This window comes from Lithobates pipiens, unplaced genomic scaffold (assembly GCF_037356315.1).
Source record: "Lithobates pipiens isolate NorthernLeopardFrog02 unplaced genomic scaffold, aLitPip1_a1.2 Scaffold_17, whole genome shotgun sequence".
NCBI lineage: Eukaryota > Metazoa > Chordata > Amphibia > Anura > Ranidae > Lithobates > Lithobates pipiens.
In genome coordinates, this window is record NW_027507755.1 from 11,314,525 (window position 1) to 11,333,383 (window position 18,859).

Genomic DNA, 18,859 nt, shown 5'->3' on the forward strand with positions numbered 1-18,859 from the left:
AATCACGTGGCGATTTTATACGTCATGTGACCAGGTTTCTTTTAGCGCCATGCTCGCGCCGCCATGTCCCCTTCCGTTATCTTCATGCCCTATTATAAAAGAGGACGTACATGGTTACATGACCATGAACACATGACCATGATCATGTGACAACGCTATACTTCACCTGATTTGGCTTTTTGGCGCCACACTTGCGCCGCCCCACCCCCTTTGCTACTTCCATGCCCCTTTATAAGTAATGCATATGGGTTTGGGCCACACACAGAGAGGAAAGCTGTGTTTGGCCCAACATAACATAATCCGATTGGACTTTTTCCGTCTGAATCTCCGACCGTGTGTACAGGGCATAATACTTTTAAATTTTCAATCTATATGGCTGTTGTACTTCAGATGAGAGTTATTCTAGTATAATCTACTTTTTGATTTGGGGATTGTTATTTGAATCAAATGTATAGTGTATACCCTATGTATACCCTAGTCCATAATGCATATGTTTCTGTTTTATTTAGTGATACCTACCATAGGCCACATGATATGTGTGTATTTCACTACTACACACATACATATGAAATTTCGTCTTTCTGGTGGTCTGTTAGTTTTGTGAAGTTCTCCCATACCCTGAGCCACAAGTTCACCAGGCAAGCATATATGTTGTTATGTCTATATGTAATTGATCTTTGTGTATATGTACTCCTGAAGAAATGTAATAACTATAGCTATACTTACATAGATATATACTACATTAAATACTTATACATGTGCTTCTTTGTTTTGAAATATACCATGATCTACCCAGTATCTGTCCTGAGGAAGCTAATATTTTAGTGAAACATGTCAACAGGCACGTTTTTGGAGGCATTATTGGATCAGAAACCTTTTTCCCACTGGGATATATTACCAAAACTATCTTTGTACCTTAGTAAATATAGACATTAATAGGAATGGGGAAAAAGTTGGGGAGAAAAAAATAAATATGAATGAAAGAACCTTACACATAAAAGACCTCAAAAAGAAAAAAAGTGTAGGTTCAATTGGACTTTTTAGGCATAAAAGAAGTTGTTAACACAACCAATATAGTCAAGAGAATTTATCTCTATTTATTAAAAATAAAAAAATATAGACAGCCAATAAGATAAGATAAAAAAACAGAAAAAAAGAATTTTTTTATATAAACACAGAGAAATATTGTTCCTCCTTATACATACACATTTATGACCCAAAAGATATCCTATCAAAGGTAGTACAGTTCACTCAAAATTTCCAAAGAGGAAAAAACTAAATACATATTTATATAAATATAAAATAGAGGATATCAACCATACAGTCAGAAATGACATATGTTTTGGTGCTCTACATGTTTCGCGTCTACTAGATGACGCTTCTTCAGGAGATGATAAACATGTTCTATATTGTAGGGAGAAAAAAAGGAATAAAATAAAATAAGAGAAAAACATATATACATGTAAAATCATAAAGACACATTAAAACCAAATGTTTGTCTTTATATTTCTCTGTGTTTATATAAAAAATTTCTTTTTTTCTGTTTTTTTATCTTATCTTATTGGCTGTCTATATTTTTTTATTTTAATAAATAGAGATAAATTCTCTTGACTATATTGGTTGTGTTTACAACTTCTTTTATGCCTAAAAAGTCCAATTGAACCTACACATTTTTTCTTTTTGAGGTCTTTTATGTGTAAGGTTCTTTCATTCATATTTATTTTTTTCTCCCCAACTTTTTCCCCATTCCTATTAATGTCTTTATTTACTAAGTGATAAACAGGACGTGGCATTTTGTTTAACCAGTGTATCCACAGACACCACCCTGTGACAGATACACGTTCCTATTCATTTAAATACTAATCTTTGTACCTTAGATGCAGCCCTCTGTAACTGGATTATTGTTTGTATGTTGTTTATATGTCTTTTAATTATGCTGTAATACAATTTATAGCTTTTTATTGATTCTCCCTCTCATTATGTGCCCATAAAGTCCACCAATTTTTGACTTGTTCAATCCTTATATTCCTATGACAATACTTTTCACCATTTAAGTTCAGGTCCACTTTAAATAATTAAACAAATTCCTAGATAAATACTCTTTAGCGGAGTTTTCAGGAAAGCCCAACTTTTGGATATTTCTGGATGGTTTCTTATTTGAAAGAGAATGTAACAGGAAATGTGGGAGCACCTAAATAGCAGAAACACCCCGAAATACCAAGGTGGGCAAAACAAAACCTGGAATTATGGATGGAAGATGTCATGGCCTGAGCTTCCAAGAGATAGAGGAGTCGATAAGTGACCCAGCCCACCAGAACTCTATAACTAAAATATACTTTTTGGGTGGACCTTGTTATATGGTAGCAGCAAAGCATGCAAATAAAATATAATTGGGAACAGACACCCACATGAATGATCACCTCTGCCTCATATTTTGCTTGCTACAGCAACTCTTGAGGATAAGTGCAAGCTTTATATAGAACATAGTGCCACACAGCTTTTTTTTTTCGTAGATAATTTAGCTTGCTAATTGTCACCCATAAAGTAATAATGTATCCATCGCAAAAGTTAAGGATGAATGAAGATATTTAACCTCAGCCTACCCCACATTTAATAATACCAATAAAGAGAAGCAGAGGAGAACAAAGGACTCACTTTTCCCATGCAATGGCTCAGACAAAAAGCTTGTAATGAATCATTAAATGGATATAATAGGCTGCATTAAAAAACAATAACTGACATTATCAGAGTCACAAGCATTTGGAAAATGGCTCTTTGGGTAGGGATGTGGACAAAGGATACCTCCATACGCATAGGCAATTGGGGTGCATTTTATGATGTTTCGGTCTGTGGTTCTATTTGCCTGCAGCTGATAAGTGTTCGCTGCAGGTCATTGGTGACATAATTAAACTTTCGCCAAGTAAAAGCAGTAAACCGTTCATGCAGGCCAAAAATACTGTGATTGTGCTAAAGTCATAAAATCAACCATATTTACTTTCAGGATGACTAGAATTAAACCACTTTGCAGCCAAAGTCATAAGGATATTAAAATTGTTTCTGAAATTGTACTTCAGCTTTTTGTTTCATAGTTACATAGTAGGTGAGGTTGAAAAAAGACACAAGTCCATCAAGACCAACCTATGTGTGTGATTATATGTCAGTATTACATTGTATATCCCTGTATGTTGCGGTCGTTTAGGTGCTTATCTTAGCCCTTGTACACACGGTCGGACATTCTGACAACCAAATCCGTTGGATTTTGTCCGACAGATTTTGTCCGAAACTGTTGCATACACACGGTCGGACAAAGTTGTCGGAAAATCCGATTGTACATAACGCGATGACGTTATTTCGTTATGACGGGACTACGTTCAGGCTAGTAGCCAATAGCTTTGGTCTAGGAATTTGATCTGAGCATGAGTGGCACTTTGTCCGTTGGAGTAGGCTACACATGATCGGAGTATGTCCGATCGGAGCATTTTGTCGGAAAATTTTACGGACAAGTTGGAAAACTTGGTCCGTCGGATACTGGAAACAGTCCGATGGAGACCACACACAGTCGGATTATCTGACAAAACGGTCCGATAGGACACATTCTGTCGGAATCTCCGACCGTGTGTACAAAGGCTAATAGTTTCTTGAAACTATAAATGCCCCCCCGCTGAGACCACCACCTGTGGAAGGGAATTGCACATCCTTGCCGCTCTTACAGTAAAGAACCCTCTACGTAGTTTAAGGTTAAACCTCTTTTCTTCTAATTTTAATGAGTGGCTATGAGTCTTATTAAACTCCCTTCTGCAAAAAAGTTTTATCCCTATTGTGGGGTCACCAGTATGGTATTTGTATATTGAAATTATATCCCCTCTCAAGTGTCTCTTCTCCAGAGAGAATAAGTTCAGTGCTCGCAACCTTTCTTCATAACTAATGTCCTCCAGACCCTTTATCAGCTTTGTTGCCCTTCTTTGTACTCTCTCCATTTCCAGTACATCCTTCCTGAGGACTGGTGCTCAGAACTGGACAGCATACTCCAGGTGCGGCCAGACCAGAGTCTTGTAGAGTGGGAGAATTATTGTTTTATCTCTGGAGTTGATCCCCCTTTTAATGCATGCCAATATTCTGTTTGCTTTGCTAGCAGCAGCTTTGCATTGCATGCCATTGCTTAGCCTATCATCTTCTAGGACCCCCAGGTCCTTTTCCATCCTAGATTCTCCCAGAGGTTCTCCCCCCAGTGTATAGATTGCATTCATATTTTTGCCACCCAAATGCATTATTATACTACATGGAACCTCATTTGCCATGTAGTTGCCCACCCCATTAATCTCATGATGACTGAACATATTCAGTGCAGGTGCAAGCACTGAGCTCAGGGAAAAGTTGGAGGATTGAAGTTAAAGTTGAACTCCAGGTATGATCTGTATTATATAGTTACATTCACACTTTTACAAAGTTCTACAAAGCGGATGTAAGAGCATCTTCTTATGCCTGCTTTGGCCGCAAAGTTTTGCAGGCGGCCGTGTAATGTTGCACTTTTACACTCTTTCTTCTGTTAAGAGAAAGTTACCTTTTTGGATGTTAATGCACTCTGATGCATACGTTGACTGCAAGTTCTGATGTGGTTGGTTCAGATGGTGCTTCCTGTTAGGGAGCACCTCTGGTTGTGGGTGAAGTTCTGTTGCTGTTCTCACCCCTCGTTATGACACTGCTTGGGGACGTCCCTACGGTCAAGATTACTGGAGCTGTGTCAGTCAGTGAACGAAAGAGAAAATAGGATTTTTGTACTCACTCCAATCCTTTTCTCTAAAGTTCATCAACGGACACAGCACCCTCCCCTCCTATTGGTTTACGTTATACTGCTTGTTGATGTATTGAGGCTACAGGAAGCAGGCTGAGGGGTTATTACCAGAGGGACCGCCCCCTGGGCAGAACTGTAAAGTTTTGTTGTTTTCACATGTATTACATGTTCTGCCAAGTCCTCTCCTGAAGGTGGCGTAATAACCCTACAGTCAAGATTACTGGAGCTGTGTCCGTCAATGAACGAAAGAGAAACAACCCCACACCATAACCCCCCCCCTCCACCAAATGATTTGGACCAATGCACTAAGCAAGGTTCATAAAGACATGGATGAGTGAGTTTGGGGTGGAGGAACTTGACTGGTCTGCACAGAGCCCTGATTTAAACCCGATAAAACACCTTTGGGATGAATTTGAGAACAAATAGAGATCTCCCTAATGTGGGCACAGACAACAATAAAAACTTGACAGATGTTCCAATCCCTCTCCATTCCTCATTAACCTTGTTATAATTTTAGCCCTGTTTTAGGAGCATGCTCCCTACTGGAAGTTGATTGTAGCATCTTTGCCTTTATCCCATGGTAATGCTGGTGCTCCAATTCACTAATTAGCACAAGGAGAGGACAAAAAGTGTAAGTCCCGAGCTTTATTCCTAACATGTTCTTCTCTGACTTGGACCCAGTCTGGTGGATTTCTCCATAGCAGCATGCTGCACAGCAAAGTTGGTACAGATATAATTGAAGGGCTTAGTCTCCCCTTGAAATTGATGGTTACCCTAATTCCATGGCAGTGATGACCTTTCATGCCACCTGGCTGAATGAAAGCGCCAAAATGCATGGTGAGACTAACATAAACCTAAACCAAATTTTGATTAATGAGTGTATACCTTGACGCCTTTTGGGGGAACTCCATTTTATCATTGTTATTTCATATACCAATATACCACTGCAATATCATGCCTTGGGTGTATTGATCACCATGACTACAATCATGCGTCATTGATAGACCTTATACTATATGACTATTGTAGAGACATTAGACTGCTATCTCCAGGAGGTCAAGGACTGATCTCATTAGTTCTACATGCTGTATAAAGCACATTTGATTTTTATACATACAGTAAATTTATAAAATGCTGACAATTTCCACAGAAATTTACAGTACACATTATACTTTTGCCAACGGCTCTTACACTTTGAATCAAATGTAAATCCAATCACCAAATCAGGTGACAATATCTGCCAATTACTCTCCTGTGTTGTCACATATGATTCCAGAGGAAACTACAATGCTCTGGGCATGGGAAATCAAAACCCTGCCTCTAGCAAGATGGCTGCCTCCACAGAGGCACAGAGCAGAGCAAGGCATAGTGGGCCAGTAATGAGTGAGTGATCAGCTGCAGGGAGACTACAGACAAAACTGTTGACTGCTCATTTGCCCCCTGCCTACCTTTTTATGGGCACAGCTTCCAGTGTCCAGTTCCTCTTTAACCACTTGCTTACTGGGCACTGCCCAGACCAATTTTTATCTTTCAGTGCTGTCACACTTTGAATGACAATTGCGCGCTCATGCTACACTGTACTCAAATTACATTTTTATAATTTTTTTCACACAAATGGAGCTTTCTTTTGGTGGTATTTAATCACCACTGGGGTTTTTATTTTTTGCTAAACAAACAAAAAAAGACAGACATTTAAAAAAAAACTGTTTCATAGTTTGTTATAAAATTTTGCAAACAGGTAATTTTTCTCCTTCATTGATATTCACTGATGAGGCTACACTGATGGACACTGATGGGCTGCACTGATGGGCACAGATAAGGTAACACTGATAGACACTGATAAGACAGCACTGATGGGCACTGATAAGATGGCACTGATGGGCCTTGATGGGTGGCACTGATGAGTAGCACTGATGGGTGGCACTCATGGGCACTGATAGGGGGGCACTCATGGGCACTGATAGGTGGCACTGATGGGCACTGGCAGGTGCCACTGATGGGCACTGGTAGGTGGTATTGATTTGTAGCACTGGTGATGAGGCATTGGTTGGTGACATTTAGAGGTGGCACTGCGGGCACTGACAGGTGACAGTGTGGGCACTGATGGGTGGTACTGTGGGCACTGGTAGGCGACACTGTTGTGCACTGGTAGGTGGTACAGGTGGGCAAAGAAGCCTCTGTAGAGAGTCTCCATGATCGGGACTGATGTCCCTCTAACAGCCACCGGTGATCGGCTTGTTTTTCACGCATTAGGAGAAAAAATAGCCAATTAGCGGCTCGGTTTACATCACATGATCAGCTGTCATTGGCTGACAGCTGATCACATGGTAAGGGGTCCGGATTGACCCCTTACTCCGATCTGAAATTGCCCGAGTCTCATAGACTCACTGATCACAGACCATGTCACGCAGGTGCCCTGCAACGGTGTTCAGGCCGCTCGAGCGCGGGAGGTGCCCATGGATGTCTTCTCGGCAAAATAGGTCCACGCTGTAGCCGTCTTTCGTCTATAGCGCAGACAGGAAGAGTTTAAAGTGAAATTAAACCCTAAACCAACAATGTAATATATTGCAGCTTACTAATCATTAGATTTGGTTGCTGCATTACTTTTCGCTCTGCTTTCCCCTGGTGATGGCCAGTAACACACCTTCTGTATTAAAGTACCTACACAGTAAAGGATGAAAGAACAACAGAGACACCATTGGACAGCAGCATTGTCAGTCTGGGAGGAGGGCAGTGTTAGATTGCTAGCAGAATTAAATACACTGACATATTGAAGCCAAACTCTTTTTACGCAGTTACAGTAAGTTTTATTCCTTTTGTGAAGAACGTTTTAATATATAAATAAAAAAGCTGATCATTCTACAGTATGTTTGTCAGTTATTGCCAATATGGGTCAGTTTAAATATGGGTGGAATGTAATGAACCCTCCAGATTGTGGGAAAATACTAAAGCACCAAAAGAAAAGCCCCACCAACACAATGCAGAGCATTAAACTCCATACAGTGTTCCTAATAGAAACTGACCTGCAAGAACTTTAACCATGTTGCGCTATGCTAATCTCACGTACACATTCACAATGGTACATACAGACATAGATTTGGGTCAGTTCAGATTTAGGTGAAAGCCAATGAACCCTCTATATTGTGGGGAAAAAGTAAAGTTTCAAAAGAAAAGCCCCGACCAACAGAATGCAGAACAATAAACGCCATACAGACATTGTCCCTAATAGAAACTGAGCTTCAAGAACTTTAACCATGTAGCGCTATGCTAATTTCACGTACACATCTGCAATGATAGACACACATATTTGGGTCAGTTTAGACTTTGGTGGAAGCCAATGAACCCTCCAGATTGTGGGAAAAAACGAAAGCAGAAAAAGAAAAGCCCCACCAACACAATGCAGAGCATTAAACTCCATACAGTGTCCCTAATAGAAACTGAGCTTCAAGAACTTTAACCATGTAGCTCTATGCTAATCCCACGTACACATTCCCAACGCTACATTCATACACATATTTGGGTCAGTTTAGAATTGGGCAGAAGCCAATGAACCCTCCAGATTGTGGGGGGGGGGGGGGAACAAAAGCATCAAAAGAAAAGTCCCACCAATGTGGAGCATATAATCTCAATACAGACAAGGTCTCTAATATGAACTGACCTGTAAGAACTTTAACCATGTAGCTCTATGCTAATCTCACGCACACATTCACAATGGTACATACAGACACATATTTGGGTCAGTTCAGATTTAGGTGTAAGCCAATGAACCCTCTATATTGTGGGGAAAAAGTAAAGTTTCAAAAGAAAAGCCCGACCAACAGAATGCAGAACAATTAACACCATACATTGTTCCTTGTAGGAACTGACCTGCAAGAACTTTAACCATGTAGCACTATGCTAATCTCACATACACATCCGCAATGATAGACACACATATTTGGGTCAGTTTAGACTTTGGTGGAAGCCAATGAACCCTCCAGATTGTGGGAAAAAACGAAAGCAGAAAAAGTAAAGGCCCACCAACACAATGCAGAGCATTAAACTCCATACAGTGTCCCTAATAGAAACTGAGCTTCAAGAACTTTAACCATGTAGCTCTATGCTAATCCCATGCTACATTCATACACATATTTGGGTCAGTTTAGAATTGGGCAGAAGCCAATGAACCCTCCAGATTGTGGGGGGGAAAACAAAAGCATCAAAAGAAAAGTCCCACCAATGTGGAGCATATAATCTCAATACAGACAAAGTCTTTAATATGAACTGACCTGTAAGAACTTTAACCATGTAGCTCTATTGAAATGTCACATGCACACCACAATGGTATACCTTCTGTTTACAATGTTTGTAGATGAAAAAAAAAGAAGGTTTCTCCTTTCGTCGACTCTGAAAGCTCAGCATACACACTGAAAATGCATTTATTCAAGATGTGAGGAATGTTATTCACCTTCTGTCTGAAGGAGAGGTAATCACTTTACCAAACATGGCCTTGAGCAATGATGTATTAAGCAGGAGCGTAGAATAGGCATGCATTTCATTCAAGCTCTGGAAACATCCATCAATCTCTAAGAACCTTGCTCTGATGATAACTTATACATTAGGAAAGTTGGTTTCTGTAAAATTACGGGTCACACACCAGAGGTCAACAGAGGGAGATGATCGAGTTACTGATGTAGCTTAGCTCCGTCTGAGAGGTAATTAGCAACAAAAGATGTTGTTACGTATTTACTCAGACAGGAAACAAGGTAGCAACGTAATGACTCCAACATACGTCTACCCATGTAACTGATCTGTCGTTGTGATCTTTCAAAGAGGGGTGTTATGTTTAAACCTGATAGCTCTGGTTGTACGAGATATGTCTTATGGATCCCCAATTCACCTGTGACTAATCAGACGGTATTTACGGGTGTCATGAGTCATGACGGTTTTTCTGGACAAATGGTAAACCAATCTTTGAAACAATATTATCAGAGTATAATATTATTAATCAGTGAACCGTGAAAAAACACATTTGAATGACAGGTAATGGGAACCATGTGCTGGTGAACAGATTTATGAAGGAGTGATCACTTGATTGTATAAGAAGTATGAATGGACAAGATGACATGATTGTCTACTCTAGACAAAGAGGTGGGGAGCTGACTATATGTGTCGTCTACATGTTGGAGCTACGGCTGCCCATACCAAGTCGAATAGTTAGAAGTAGTGAAAAAGTTCTGGCCTATCACTGAGCAGAGACCTTCCACCGGAACGTTTAGGTGATCACAACTAAGATCCCTTACAGAGTTGTTACCTGTTCCATTTTCCAGGAACGGCTCTGAGTCTCTGCGATTTTTACATTAAATTTTTAATCAAGGGAAATACTCCTGCTTTTCAAACTTACCAGTTTTAAGCATATCATTGCTCACTGCTTTATTCAAAGTGTATCCATGATCAAAATTTGAAATCATCGTTTCATTTGCACATTGTATTTCGATTATTTCTAGTCTACTCTATTACTGTTAATGATCCTGAAGTTTTTTTTATTTTTTGCGAAGATCCTCACACCTTTACTTCCTTGAATTCTGTATTTGCTATGGATTATGAGTAGGCATTGCTGTGTCACACATTTCACAGAGACTGCCTTCTGAACTACAGAGGTGCTCAGAGGAGGAGTTTCAGGAGGCGGAGTCAGTATAGGAATCAGTGGTTGGAGGCAGCACAGTCCCATGGGACATGTAGTCCTTGGAAATTAAAAGTAAACAGCAGAGGAGAAGCTGCAAAGCATGCAGGGAATCCAGGACATTGTGGAAAGAGATGTCAGTAGACAGGCAGAACTCACAACATTAAAGGGGATTTTTCAAGTATTCTTATATTTGATTGTCATATTTAGCTACAGTCTGTGCTGTTATTACAATGCCGATGTTATAAAATGAAACTGGATGCTGTGACCATAGAACTCCTTTAACTTAAAAAGCAGAACTTCATGTTCTTTGCTACTGACATCCGACTTTTGCATTTCCATTGTGCAATGTATATATTTATCCCAAGGCTCTAGGATTGATTACATGATTCACTTGCCACTGAGAGCTATCATCCCCTTTCATCTGTACATTATATTTGAGGGATTTTAAAGAATGAATCTATACAAGGCTGATTAGCTTGAGCTTAAAGTACGGGTCAATAGACAGCAACACGAAGGTGAGGCACAAAACACAATGTTTTATATTGAGTCGCTGGCTTCAGAAAAAAATTCAATCAGTGCTTACAACCTGCAAATGTGTTAAACGGGTTCAAAACCAAATGAGATCTCAGTATATATTTTTTTTTACGTTCTTGTGCCTACCCGTTATGATTTGTGACTAACATTTTTTAAATACTCTGAAATAGCCTTCATTTCATTTATAAAAATGCTACTTTCAGTCCTCATACTGCAGTGCTCTGTGCTGGCATAGCTGAGTGACAGCCACGCCTCTATTCACAAGTATCCTTACAGAGAGAAGAGGAGGGGGTATGTCTGACCAGCTTTGTTAAATTCTGCTCCCTCCATGGTCCAGAGCTTCAGTGAGCACTGGAGGGGCAGAGCAGAGAGCTGGTGATTTTTAGTATAGAGGCGGGGGTGGGGGGGGGACAGATGAATGTATGTGTGTGTTTTTTTTTTTATTCTCACAATTCTATAATTAGTAATATAATTTAATGTGTTAGTCAAGTCTAACTCTGCTAGTCTAACACTACCCTCCCCCCAGGCGGACAATGTTGTTGTCCAAGCATGCCTTCACGGCTCCTCCATCCAGGCTGGATACACTCTAAGACAGGAAGTGTGCTGCTGGCCAAATCACCAGATGAAAATAAAGACAAAAAAGCCTAAAAAGAAAATGAATACAGCCACTACATCTAGGAAAGGAGTAAATTGCAATATTTAACCTTTTTCTTTTTGGATTTAGTACTGCTTTTAGCTGGTAATATGTATTCCAATTTTCCTTTAGCATTTGTGTACAATTTATATTTACCAACAGCCATATAACATGGCCAGGGGTGCTATAAACGGGCACTTTGTATTCACACAGTTTAACCACTTGCTGACTGCGCCATAGCCGAAAGGCGGCTACAGCGTGGTCGTGTTTTTCTGGGTGGGCATCCTTAGACGTCCTCCCAGAATGTTGCTCTCGCACGCCCCCTGGGGCGTGCTCCCGCAAACATCCATGACCTCCAGGTCCGTAGGACCTGGTGCATCACGGATTGCGGTAAACAGCCGCTGGTCGCTCAATTGTAAACAAACAGGAGTCATGTCATGATGCCGGTTCCTCCCTCTCCTCTCTGTACCGATCAGTACAGTGAAAGAGGAGAGGTGGAAAGATGGCAGCAGCGCTGTGGGCTGAATGTGTAGTGCCCACAGTGCTGCTCAGTGCCAATACTCTCCCCATACTGTGCAATACTCTGCCAATACTGTGCTTTACTCTGCCAATACTCTGCAACATTGTGCCAATACTCTGCAACACTGTGCCAATACTCTGCAACACTGTGCCAATACTCTGCAATACTCTGCCGATACTTCCCAATACTTCCCAATACTCGCCAATAAATTTTAACAGAAACAACTAATTTTTTTTTAACCAAATTTTCAGTCTTTTTTGATTCATAGCGCAAAAAATAAGAAACCCTGCGGTGATTAAATACCACCAAAAGAAAGCTCTGTATGTGTGAAAAAAGGACAAACATTTCATATAGGTACAGTGTTGCATGACTGAGTAATTGTCATTCAAAGTGTGAGAGCACCGAAAGCTGAAAATTGATCTGGTTAGGAAGGGGGTTTAAGTGCCCAGTTATCAAGTGGTTAAATGTACTTTCTTCGGCAAAAGTTGCTGCGGCTGTATATAAAAAAAATGAAATTTCTCTTTAAATTTAGCAGCTACAAACACTGCTGCTGATTTTTTTTTTTACAAAAGCACCTAGGTAAGAACTGCATAAGTGGAAGCAGGTACCGATAAAAATCAATACTTGCTTCACTTTTTCAGTGAAGTTTAGAGTGACGTTCCGCTTTATGCACCCCTGGCAGCGTTATAGTTTATCCCAACTACTGTCACTTTTGTAGTTTTGCTTTGAGAAAAAAATAATTCCACTACAGAGGGTTGTGTTGTATATGTGTATTTAGTGTTATATGGAGAATTCAGCTTAGTGGTGAGAACAATTTTAGTCCATGCCTGTCCAAACTGTGGTTTTAAGGCTCGCCAGCCCACTTTTATTAAACAAACTTAAAGGAGAAAAGCTTGTTTGGCTGTACTTTTCCTGTGGATCACAGCAGTGCAGTACGTTTTGCACTCCTGTGACCCGTTTTCAGCAGACAGCGGGCTGAAGCCCACTGTCGGCTGATGTCATAGAGCTGGTCCAGGCTGGGGAACAAAATAGTGACAATATGGTCAGGATCCGCCCACAACCCTGGACCGACACCTGGTTCAGCCTGGCCCCACACGCAGGAAAGGTGGGCAGAGCAGAAAGTGGTGACTGACAGTCACCAGCTCTCTACTCACAGAACACTGAGAACACAGTGATCAGCGGTGTTTGATCACTCAGTTCTCAGACTTTGAGCCAGCTGGGAACAGATGCAGCACCAGAGCGATGCTGCATCCACCTAGGTAAGTATGATTCTTGAAAAAAAAAAAAAAAAAAAAAAAAAAAACCCTATACTTCTCTTTTAATGTTCAACAGAAAACAATTGTCCAAGTGGGGGATTTTTATGATCATAACAGGTAAAGGAAAAATGCAGAGCCACCTGGTTCCCTCTTCACCAGTTAGGCTTCAACCTTGACTATTCACTTCTGATTCCCCAGACTACTTTACACAGTACCTCTATGTTGCATTCAGCTTTCACAGCTCTCCTTGTTCTCTCATCCTATTCAGTTGCAGCGCCCCACTGCACAGGCCCACTCTCTGGCTTCTCGATAGGGGCTCTCCTGACACCCTGGGCACTCTCACTTTTCTGAAACTTCCAGACTCCCTTAGTCCCCTGGTCTCGCCTAGCCATCTTTCCCAGTCTCCCAAACTCTCTCATCCATCTCAACTCTCTCTTAGCCTATGGACACTGGGTTGGAGATTTCTTCCTTCTCAAAGCACTTTGAAATCTCCAAACTATGGAGCTCAATCCGGGAATACTAAAATTCAGGGACGCTGTAAAAACAGTTTTCGCCGCTCATAATTGATACCCAGAGGTCTGCACTCTGCATACATGTGTGCAAACCTTGTGTCCCTTCTACAACCATTTTCATTCACCATTTGGTGAGGCCTCACACTGTCAACTTAGGGTCAGATAAGCAAAGCCAGGATTGTTTGTACAAAGTTGCTTAGATACCTCAAGAGAGATGATTTGTTATAGGTGTTACCTGAGTGCTTGCAACGTTTGTCCCATCTGTAACTTCCACCGTCATATTGTAGCTGGAGCGGAGTTCAGCATCCAGTGGCTTGGCAATCACAATTGTCCCCACTCCCTTTTCAATGTCAAAAGTGCTATCCACATTGCCACCTGGTACAGAAAGAAACAACAAGTCAAACTCAAGAAAAGGCACACTATTTCTTGGCATATCATCATGAGCAAAGAATTCTCTAATAACTCTATTAAAAGTTTGCTTTTAAAGTGCTTTTATCGGTTTTTGCAATGTGCAATTTGTTCTGATTGAATGTGGCCAAAAATAAATATTAGGCTATTTTCTCTTCAGGTTGAATGTTTTTCTTTATACAGAATGGAATAAATCAGGAAAATACAACATTACAGTGAATAGATGGAGCTGACAATCACAGTGAGTATTTATTTCCTATGATCATCAGCTCCTTTTAGAGGCTATAATGCAGCAATTTCCTGATTTGCCCTATTCTGTATTCGACCTGGACAGGGAATAGCCTAATAATGTTGCTCCCATCTACACAGAAAGAATGTATATGCACTTTTTCAAAGAATGGACAGCTTTGTGAATTTTTATTCATACACCCTTAAGAGGTTTAGTTGTCCTCTTTGCTAATAGACTGTGTTATTACAATATATAGATATAGATATATATCTATATCTAGATATATATACCGATATCTATATCTATATATATATATATATATATATATATATATATACTGTATAAATGTATACTGTATGCATTACTATGTATAATAAACGTTATAAAAAATTCAGATATATACAACCTTTGGTCATTGCTTACCCATTTCTAAAGTTTGTTTCTCTTAGTGTTTTGGGCAATTTGGTGAGTGTTCAGGTTGTCACATCTACCGATTGCTTTGCAGCTATGCTCAGGTTATTGATATTATACGTCTATTATACCTCTATAACTTAATCAATGCACTGTATGGACAGCAACTCTACAGACATGACCAGCACATTCCCCTTTCAGTAAATTTTGCATGATTCCACTCCACTTTCAAGTTGGCATGACAATCCCTTTTCTATTCAAGGGTCAGTCACCAAAAATGAATACTTCAGTTAGAGGAAGTCTTTTGGGCTGATTCACCTAACTTCTTTTTCGATTTTGCATGAAATTGTGTCCCTATAGTTCCACTTCCAGCTACTTCAGAGTCTCACTCCTCCTATTAAAACAAGGATCCACCTACTCTTCTAATTCCATCTTAAAATGCCAGAAATGAATGCCCCAAGAAAAGGGATATTTCGTAGATGACCATTTAAAAAAGCATTGTTTTGTTCCAAAAATATTTTTGGAAAAAATGCTTTGACTTTTTCCAATTATGTATTTTGAATACTTGACCACTGGTCATCCATGAATTACTGCTTTCCTTAGGGTGTTAATTTTTTGTATTTTGTCGTAATTAGGAACATAGTTACATAGTAGGTGAGGTTGAAAAAAAAACACCATCAAGTCAAGTGTGTGATTATATGTCAGTATTACATTGTATATCCCTGTATGTTGTGGTCGTTCAGGTGCTTATCTAATAGTTTTCTAAGTCGACAGTTTCATTTGGACCTTGGTTGACCCTATTTTCAATATTTGTTAATGTAGTTGTTCCAGCCCCAAACCTTTTTAAAAAAATTCCGTAACTGAAATTAAAAGAAACATCAAGCAATACTCTTTCTTAAGCCTGTCCAAAGATTTCAGAGGACGTGTAGGCACAGTGCAACCGTTCACAAGGCAGTAAATGTGTGGGGTGCTACAAAGAACGTCATATGCTTATATGGTCAGCTCTTCAAACCTTGAATGTTCATGCCAAAGAAGAAGAATGTGGGACAATGACAGCAGTCAAGACCTGCCTAATCGATGTTAGCCCCAAGATATGAGGGCCAGTAGGCATCTACTCTCCATGATCGTGACAGGAGATTGAAATTAACTACCAAGTTATAGTCTAATTTAGTTGTCATGCTTTACAGGATTTTTGTGCATTGATTTGAAAGGTTATTCTCTACATGTGTGGGTAGTTTTACATACATATATTGTATATCAGTGAACGATATTTGTAGCTTTAACATGTTGTTACATTTCTGTTTTAGGTTTAGCAAAGATTGTATGCAAAGGCCAAATTAGCTGGAGCACAAGCCAAAGAGAAACACCGTACTAAAGTCCCGTAACACTCCCCTGCAAGTGTTGGAGCCCGCACAGCGTTACACAATGCCATGCTCAAATGCAATTGATAAGAGTGGAATGTTCTGGATGTTAGATGATACAGCTTGACTCCATTAACTGCATGGCAACACAGCATTTCACAGTGTTCCATTCCAAATCTCACGACTCCTCATGGCAAACAATGAAAGAGCCGGTTCTATCTGTCAGCGTCCAGTTAACGGGGATTGAAACAATTGATAGGAAAATTTCTCTTTACACAAGGGAGACTCTATCCAATGAACGCTAGCGAAGCGATGTAAAGAAATTCTCTTCAATTCCTTGTTTTTTCAAGCAGAATGTGGTTACAAACCATCGTATGTCATTCTGGTCCTACACATGATGGTACATTTGTTCAATAAAACAATTGTGCCAACAAAGAATGATATATTTTAGATATTGACTGCAATTAATGGGCAGATTGAAAAAGTGATTGTTTTTTAATTAAAAGTAACAACCACTCCTGGCAGAAGATTCAACTAAACTCAGCCAAAGTCTTTCCTCTTTTAAGGAAATATTATGAACCAATTACATCTATGATTTACAGTAGATTTATACTTTTTTTTGGACCCTTATTCTTCTGTTGCAGCACATATGTTTTTTTGTTTTTGCATTTCCAGAGATTGCAGAGGAATATCAGAAAACAGAGCCCTGCAGTCAAGTGGAATGGAAACTACAGTGGTCTGTTTCATACATAGTACTGCTGTGCTCGTAGTTATGTTTTCAGGATTTCCTTTACCTTACAGAAGCATTTTAAATCATTGTCGATTTCCTGATATTTAAAACAGCTATTTTATCTAAGAAAAGCTCCAAAAACATGACCTGTTGGGGTTATTTAGGATCTAAGGTTGGGAAACACTGATCTAGACCTTTGGTGCAGGTAGGCAAGGCCCTGGCATACACTGTGACCTTACACTAGGACCCTTATCTATATGTCTGTATATATATATATATATATATATATATATATATATATATATATATATATATATACAGACATATATAGCTTATATGTCTGTATGGATGTCCTTAGGTTTATACCCGAAATCCAAAAACATGCTGGAACATTAAATACATTACACCTAGGAATAGAGCATTAGAGTGTAAGCTTCTACATGGCTCAGGAAAACAGGTGACAGTTCGTTCTAAAGCAACATTAAAGTGAATCAGTGGCCAAACTATGGACACTAAAACATTTACATTTGCTTAACACATGCAGTAAATGAGCTACGAATTAGCCCCTTATGGACATCTGTAGCTGCCTGCATTTATTTATTCAAAGTTTATAGCAGAAGCACTGAAATCCACCAAGTCCTTCTCTCAACAGCTCAGCTCCCCTAGCTTTTCTAGGCAATGGCCTCACAGCTCAGCAGTGACCTAGTAGCCTTGCAGCCTAAAATATTCTAATGTTTACATAGAGCAGGAGCTCTGGATGGGGGACATAGGGAACTGAGCGGCTGAGAGAACAACTTAGAGGACTTCAATGCTTCTACTGTTAATTTTGAGGTTGACTTGCTCCACAATGATTAAAGCTACAAAGGTCAGTGAGAATTAAAGTGTAGCTAAACCCAGGACCCTGCATTCACTACATCTGGTCTCCCACAGTACACATAACATGTACGGGAAATGCAAATATTTTGGTAAATGTAAACTGCTAAATACCTGTTCTCATCAACACTATATAGCAACCTTGTGACTTCTATCAATGTCCTGCCAAGAATATGCATGCATCATACATACTAGGGGGAGTACAACTGGGGGAATCAATGGTGTAGAAGGATATGGGGGTTTTGGTAGATCATAAGCTCAATAATAACATGCAATGCCAAACTGCGGTTTAAATTGAGCAAAGTCCTTTCCTATTAAGAGAGGTATGGACTCCAGAGAGAGAGATATCATTTTGCCCCTGAAATATAAATAAGAATAGGGACCCTGGCGCTACCTCAAAAATGTGTAGCTAAGGATACGCCCTTATCGCATCACTATATTAGTCCTATATCCCGTGAGTAATAGGAAAAAAGTCCCAATGTAAATGACAAGAAGGAGAAAACCGCAGACTACATAGGCCAGGCCACCTGAAGAAATACTCTATGCTTAGGTATATAGTGACAGGCACTGGGTATGGTGCAACCACCCCCCTTTCTTTTCTATATACGCCTGCTGATTGTATAAGGGTACTATGTGGTAGGGATAATCAAAAATTGATAAGGTATATCATATCACAGGCACAAAATTAAACGTAACCAGACAATGAAAATAAATTGAAATAAAGTAAGAATATGATTTTGCCCCTGTACTAATCATTAGTAAGACCTCATCTGGAATATGCAGTTCAGTTTTTGGCACCAGTTCTCAAAAAGGATATTGGGGAACTGGAGAAAGTGCAGAGAAGGGCAACCAAACTGATAAGAGCCATGGAGGAGCTCAGCTGAGGAAAGATTAGAGGAACTGAATCTATTCACTCTTGAGAAGAGGAGATTAA

The 18,859-nt window shown here is 39.8% G+C and overlaps 1 protein-coding gene across 6 annotated transcripts in view; it reads right to left on the reverse strand.

Annotated features, from left to right (window-relative positions):
• Positions 1-18,859, reverse strand: part of FAT3 (FAT atypical cadherin 3) — a 994,495-nt gene that overhangs the window by 227,203 nt on the left and 748,433 nt on the right. For all 6 annotated transcript variants that reach the window (XM_077484996.1, XM_077484994.1, XM_077484992.1 and 3 more), the window contains one exon: positions 14,149-14,288. In XM_077484996.1, the coding sequence (XP_077341122.1) occupies positions 14,149-14,288 (140 nt within the window). The remainder of the gene's footprint in view (positions 1-14,148; positions 14,289-18,859) is intronic.